General features: G+C 37.1%; 1 protein-coding gene across 1 annotated transcript; it reads left to right on the forward strand.

Annotated features, from left to right (window-relative positions):
- Positions 1-5,209: 5,209 nt before the first annotated feature.
- LOC145624123 (pentatricopeptide repeat-containing protein At2g21090-like) lies at positions 5,210-7,173 on the forward strand. Its single transcript, XM_081677085.1, has one exon. The coding sequence runs from the start codon at positions 5,435-5,437 to the stop codon at positions 6,836-6,838; it is 1,404 nt and encodes a 467-aa protein (XP_081533211.1). The 5' UTR covers positions 5,210-5,434; the 3' UTR covers positions 6,839-7,173.
- The last annotated feature ends 460 nt before the right edge of the window (positions 7,174-7,633 follow it).

A 7,633-nucleotide genomic window follows, 5' to 3' on the forward strand; every position in this document is an offset into this window, starting at 1 on the left:
TTATTGATTATTTATTATGTTGCTTGATATGTATATTATTATATATTGTTATTGCTTGATCACCTTTATTGCAGGTTAAAGGGAATTGGTATTTGTAATCACGCTTAATAAGATAATTAATAATCTTGTTAGGTTAATTGTGATTATAATTTCAAGTGATCGCCAATAATAGATTTATTTGTGCATTAAATTCAACCAACATAGATTAAATAGGTTTAGGGTTAATCCTATTGATTGTATGTTAGTTAGAAAGCGCACATGAATACGAGCAGAATAAAGTAGAGGCCTATTATTAGGGCAGGTTCAATCTCTTTTAGGTTGGATTTGTACCATCATCCCCGAACCCTTATTTGGTTCATGACCTCATGGAGTTGACGATCTCTTGGATCGTTAAGGGGTGTAACCTTCACCTCGTGAACGGTTTACAAGTTCCTTAAAAACTTGTTGGCGACTCTTTTGCTCTATCTTCTTCCCTTTTGGACGCCACCGTACTTTAGTGTATGATCACAGTGGGGTTCAAGCTAGTGGGATTTTTAAAGGCTTGAAAATATTCCCTGCACCATCAACTTAACCACATTACAACCCTTGAAAGACCTCTTTGAGGTGTACATACACTTGTGCAAAGTTCGGTTAGAGCTACGTTCGGCCTGATTCCTAACGGATACGTAGGCAACCTCACATTGAGGTGCGGCCACATTCATATTCATATCCATGCATGATCGAGTCAAAGAATATCCAATGCTTATCCCTACCCATTTAGAGCTAGACTTGGGGGCTTGAACCCAAATCACATTAGCTTACCCAGCCTGAAGAGTCATCATCTTTAACTCTTCTCACATCTCTTTCCATCGCTATAACCCTTGCATCCAGCCTTAGTATCACATTCACACACTTCACTCACACATCCATATCCATATCAATCATCCTTCCCTTTAAGAGCCCTTTATCATGAAATCTTGTTTCAACACTGTGCATGCTTCATCATATTTAAAGACAACATTCAGTAGAAGAAACATTGCATACTTGCTTAGCTTCCTGACCTGAGCAATGTTCATTGTTTCGCATAAGAAACATTTATATGTCAATGATTTTTAATCATACAAAGCATATCTTGCTTAGCTCCTTGACCTAAGCAACGTTCATTATGCAATAATCACTATACGTGCTTAGCTTCCAGACCGAAGTGACGTTCAAAATCGCTTCTTTACACCATATATGATGCTTAGCTCCATGACTTAAGTTCATTCATCTATCGTGTCACATGATGTAATTGTCCTTAGCCTCCTGGCCTAAGAACATGCATCATGCATACATTATTTTCAGGACAAACAATTCAATCCATACGAATCATTTCGTCTTGCTCAAGGAGGAAGTTCAAATTTTTGGGGAAGTTCAAAAAACTTTTTCCAAGTTTTCATCGAAGGAAGTTCGAAAATAAAAGTTCAGTTTTCACATCTTTCTTTTTCGGGAGAAAGTCGGTACCCTCCACTCATGACAAAAATTGACGGAATTTTTTTGCTTTTGCATCTTCGTTTGCTTGTGTCTGCACACACACGTATACACACACACACACACACTCACAAGTCTTATACATGTCATGTCACATCAAGTCAAACTTGGTCAAGTTAGTGGTTAAGTCAATCACAGTATATACGAGTCCATTGGCAAATTTATTTTTGCAGGTCTTATCTACAGCCCACGTCCGGGGACAAGCGGACCATCTACAGCACACGTCCGGGGACAAGCGGACCACCATCATTTCATGACGCAAGGTTCTCGATACACAGAGACTTGCAATCTCATCATCTTTCGACTTTCCTCAAGCATGGAAAGTATTATCCGGTGGATTTTTCTTCAAGTATAGAAAACCGCCAAGTGGCTTTCCTCAGGCATGGAAAGCATCATCAGTGGATTTTTCTTCAAGTATAGAAAACCACAAAATTCCTTTGTCGGCTTTCCTCAAGTATGGAAGGCATTAGCGGTGGATTTCTTCAAGCATAGAATGACACCAAATTCGTTCGTCGACTTTCCTCAGGCATGGAAAGTATTATCCGGTAGCTTTCTTCAGGCTTAGAAAGGTACCAAACTCTTCAGTCGGCTTTCCTCAAGCATGGAAAGCGTTTCAACCAATGTCACTCGGTAGATTCCTTCAAGCATAGGAAAATACCAAACTCGTTTGTCACCGACACACTGGTGCCAGATATGTATTCTATCCCTTTACTCTTTTATCTGTGGAATTAACATTTTTCTGCAGGTATCGGCGTATACCGAGTGATTTAGGATCGCAGAACGTCTTAAATCATTCTCCGTCCCTATCGACTACTTTGACTATCGTTTTCGAAACTAACGTTTCTACAAACTCAGTCAAAGTGGGGGCTTCTGTAGACACCTAAAAATGTCTCCCCAAAACCAAACCCGATGATAAATAACCTTTCACCGCCACTGTTGGTCGGGTTTAGTATTTAATCTCGAGAGTGCTTAAAAAATCGTATTTTATTAAATTCTTATTTTTGAAAGGTCTATGGATTAGTCTTGATGTTTGGAAAAAGCATAGTTTTAATTTTAGCCCAAGCTTGTTGATTAATTTTAAGCCCAAACCTTTTTATTTTATTATTTATTTTTGGCCCAAACATTTTATTTCATTTTATTTTATTATTTTAGCCCGAATAATAAAAGTCAGGAAAAAGCCCGAAATTATCAATCGGCACTTAAAAAGCCGAAATAAATTAGGGTTAAAAATGAATTTAGACGGAAAAATGGACTGGAACTGACCGTGTCACGGTACAGCCTGACCGTGTCACGGGAACCCTTCCCGTCTGACGGTGGGACTTTCCGTGACACGGGAGGTCTGCCGTGACACGGGATGTTCCATGTCCTTTCCGCGTAAACCCTTAACGCGTTTTCTGTTCCGTTTTCTGAAAATTTCCCGCGTCACTCCAAAACTGACCGTGTCACGGGAATGTGTACCGTCTGACGGTACAGTCTGACCGTGTCACGGTACAGTCTGACCGTGTCACGGGATACTTTTTTAGGGTTTTTATCATTTTAGGGTTCCGTGTGCTCCCTCAGCACATTTCCCTATAAATACCCCCTCATTTCTGATGTATGGGGCAACGAGAATTCTATTATTCTTATTTTCTCTCTTTTATGCTATTAACCTAAACACTAGCCTACCCTTTCCACTTCAAAATTCCTTCTTCAAGCACTCAAAGGAGTCCATATTTTACTCGAGGTTCTGTCCTTAAGCCAAGGCGTGAAAGGTAGAATCGTTTGAGGGTTTGGCCCCAAAATCAACTTTAGCTTTATTTAATTTAATTTAATTATTGTTTTATTATTTCCTTGAAGTTACTAACTCGTTTATTATTTTGTAGTTGCAAGCAAACAGATTCAAAGTAAGGATCATGCTCTTTTATTGTTATTATTATTTTTCTAACAATTTTATGTTGTTGGGATTGTGATTAAATTGGTATTAATGTTGATTCTATTATTGTTTTTATTATGATCACCATATAGCATGTTTAAAGGGAATATGTAATTGAAAATCACGACTAATAAGATAATTTGGACGACCGGTTTAGGATCCTTTTTAATCTTATTATTAATTGAAGTGATCACCAAATTTTTAGAATTATGTGTGCATTAATCTTAAACCAATTTAGCTAAATAATAGTTTGGAGCAAATTGAATTATTGTTTGTATGCCTTTGAGATCACAGGAATGCTTTTCAATATAAGAATCGAGTAGAGGCCAATACGGGCGAATGTGACTCCATGACTCACTTCGTACCATCATCCCCGATCCTCCTTTCGTGGTTCCGAACCATATGGAGTTAGTAATCTTATGGATTATGAATGGGGTGTAACCTTCACGGGTCAATCGTTGTTGCCTATCGTTGTCCCTTAATCGTGGTTGCCTTTTATGATCCGTGAACGGTTAACAAGTTCCTTAAAAACTTGTTGGCGGCTCCCTACTTTATTTGTCCCTAATCGTAATGTCAATTCCCACTTCCTATGAGTGTCAAGCATATTCACCACATGCTTTTAACGTAGGCGCACTTCGAACGACGCCTACACACGCATAAACCACAATTTTACAATAAAAGTCACAAATTCAACCCAAAAAATCGAAAATTTACAATCGATAAGAACGAAAAAAGTCATATGAAACAATTAATTGATTCACAAATGAGATGCAAAAAGCGAGCAGGAAATCAAAAGTAAAAATTGAGATCAAAATTTTACAAGAAATAACAATTCGATAATTTAGGGAAAATCAATGAACTCACCTTGAGGAGAGAGAAGAACCGAAACAAAAAACTGAGGAGAGAGAGATTGAAAAGTGATCAGAGAGAGGAAAAGTGTGAGAAAAAGTATAATTTTTCTAAAAAAAAAATAAAAAAAAAAAAAGAAAAGCAAAAAAGACATAAAAGGGCAAAGTGTAGGCAAATTTCAAGGGTAAAATCGGGTGCACACTATTCATAAGGGAAAAGCAAAAAGTAGAAATTTTCATACCCAATTTGACTTTTAAGGGTTATAGATTTCACTAACAAAGACGCGAGTTTTACTTCAGCTTATCCCTCTTTCTTGCTCCTTCCTTCCTTCTTATACTGGGGTGGTGAGCCACACCCAACTCTTTTCCCCCCTTTTTCTCTCTCTTCCTCTCTCTAAACCCGTCTCTTTCTTCATCCTACGTTTATTCCCAGGATAGCCTTTTATCCTATCTCCTTAATTTCTGTTTATTGTTTCGTTTTTTTTGTATTATCCCTGATTATATTCAAAATCATATCTTTATAATGTGATTAGTTTGTTTTAAGATCTGTTTTTTATGGTTTGTAATTGAATGTTCTGGGTTTTTGTTGAATTCTTGTATGTTTATATGCCCATTCGTTTTTAAGGGTTTGTTGAATTTCTGGGATTTTCGTTTGGTGGGTGGGTATTAGATATTTTTTTTTTATTATTTGAGAAAAAATTGATTGATTTCGTATGATATACAGTTGATTTGATGTCTGGGTTTTCTGGGTTTTTGTTAAATTTTAGGATTTCGTGCAAAAAGTAATCTTTAGGGATGGAAAATGGGGTGGGAGCTGTTCATGGGCCTAACGATTCTGGGTTTTTGTTAAATTTTAATTATTGTTCATTTTTATATTGCACTATATATGATCATTTTCTAATAATGGGTTCATATTTGTATGTGTAAATGTTTATTAATGGTTTAAAAATTAGATCTCTTATTACACAGGATAATTGTATAAGAAAGTAGAAGACATTGATGTATATATGATCTCTGTTACCAAGGGAAACTCAAAGAAGCCGTTAATTCACTCATCATTTTATCCAGAAAAGGCATACGATTAGACTCAAAAACTTTAATATTGATTTTAGGACAGTGCGCAAAAACTAGGTCGCGCAAAGAAGGAAGATGGGTGCATGTTCATATGATGGCTACTGGTATGAAACGTCCCAGTACTATAGTATCGAATTATCTGATGCGCATGTACTTTGAATGTGGTGATCACATTGATGGTCGCAAGGAGTTTGATAAAATGCTTGTGAGAAATGTTTACAGTTGGAATAATGCCCTTTCTGGGTATGCTAAGTTAGGTATGTTAGATGCTGCTAGGAGGATTTTTAACAAGATGACTGAAAGGGATGTCGTGTCGTGGAATACGATGGTGATTGGGTATGCGCAACAAGGGAAATATGGTGAGGCTATGAGGTTTTATAAGGAGTTTAGAAGGGAGTCTATTGGGTATAATGAGTTTAGTTTTGCCGGTTTTTTGACCATTGGGATCAAGTTGAAGGATGTGGCGTTAACCAGGCAAGCACATTGTCAAGTTTTGGTTGTTGGGTTTCTTTCTAATTTGGTTCTTTCGAGCTCGATTGTAGATGCTTATGATAAATGTGGATTGATGAGTGATGCAAGGAGATTGTTTGATGAGATGCAGGTTAGGGATATTCCAGCTTGGACTGTATTGATTTCAGGGTATTGTAAGTTGGGTGATATGAAATCAGCCCGAAAATTGTTTAAGGCGATGCTTGCAAAGAATCCTGTTTCGTGGACTGCTATGGTTTCTGGCTATGCTCGGAATAACTTTGGACATGCTGCTCTGAAGTTGTTTCACAAAATGATGATCTCTCGCATTAGACCTAATCAGTTCACTTTCAGTAGCGCGCTTAATGCTTGTGCTATCCTTGCTTCATTGAAGCACGATAAGCAAATCCATGCTTATATGATACGAACTTGTTTTAGACCTAATACCGTGGTTGTCAGCTCTATCATTGATATGTATTCTAAATGTGGAAGTCTAAAGCTTAGCCAGCAAGTTTTTCGCCTCATGGGTATTAAGGAAGATGTTATGTCATGGAACCCCATGATAGGTGCCCTGGCACAACATGGTTATGGCGAGGAGGCAATCAAAGCGTTTGATGAGATGATTCTTTATGGCGTAAGACAAAATAGAGTAACTCTTGTAGTCATTCTCAGTGCATGTAGTCATTCGGGTCTTGTAGATCAGGGGCTTGCTATCTTCGAGTCCATGACGGATGATCATGAAATTTCTCCTGACACGGAGCATTATGCATGCCTAGTTGACCTTTTGGGTAGAGCTGGATGCTTTGATGAGCTGATGAAACAATTGGAAAAGATGCCATGTAAAGATGATGATAGGATATGGAATTCCCTGATTGGTGTCTGTCGAATTCAGGAGAATGTTGAGCTAGGAAAGCGAGCAGCAGAACACCTTATCAAACAGGACCCACATTCTTATGCCCCATATTTATTGCTTTCAAGCATACATGCTGCATCTGGGGAGTGGGAGAGGGTGGAATGGATGAGGTAGCTCATGGATCAAAGATGTGCCAAAAAAGAGTAAGCTAGTAGTTGGGTTGAAACTAACAACAAGGTTCATCCTCTTAGTGCACGATAGTTTATAGTTCCATGTTAGAACCAATTTTGGCTTCAACTATAATTTTCATCTGTTGCAAGATAAGGTATAGTAGAACTATACTTGTATTTTAGAATACATCTTGCGTTTTTATATTTTTTATTTATTTTTGACAACGACGAATACAACTTGCATATATCTTGAATACTTGTGTTTCACTATAATCAGGGTTGCATATGATCCAGGTTTAACCCGATTTGTTAAAATTTTAATGGATAAATTTGTTCTTCATTGAATTCTTGAGCTGACTGATATCATCTATGATATTTAATTGAACATGATTTATGTTCTAATGTCCTACCACATCCAACTGCTAGTCAAAACTTTTGGGTCTAATCATAGTTGGTGCACCAACTAACGCAGGGAAAGACAAAGATAGTCATAAATAATGGTATGAAAGTATGATAAAGAAACTTATGCCTATATTTGAATCAACGTTACAAGGTACGAGGTACGATTCGAAACGCTGTACAGAAACAGATACGTGGTACGTTACCATGTATGAATCCGGTACGATGGGTACGATGTGTTTAAAAATATAATGCTATACTTTTTAGTGAAATAACGTTTACTCTTCATTATGTTTAAAAAAAAAGTTTAAATTCTAAATTAATTGTCATCTATCCAATTATTTTATATTAGTATAATAATGTAACAATTTAAATTTAAATGGAAAATTAAAAGTAGTGG

The sequence above is a fragment of the Chenopodium album genome, chromosome 1, assembly GCF_948465745.1.
Source record: "Chenopodium album chromosome 1, dcCheAlbu1.1, whole genome shotgun sequence".
Classification (NCBI taxonomy): domain Eukaryota; kingdom Viridiplantae; phylum Streptophyta; class Magnoliopsida; order Caryophyllales; family Amaranthaceae; genus Chenopodium; species Chenopodium album.

Excerpts from the sequence above, each read along its gene's own strand:
- LOC145624123 (XM_081677085.1), top strand. The coding sequence starts at position 5,435 with ATGATGGCTACTGGTATGAAACGTCCCAGTACTATAGTATCGAATTAT.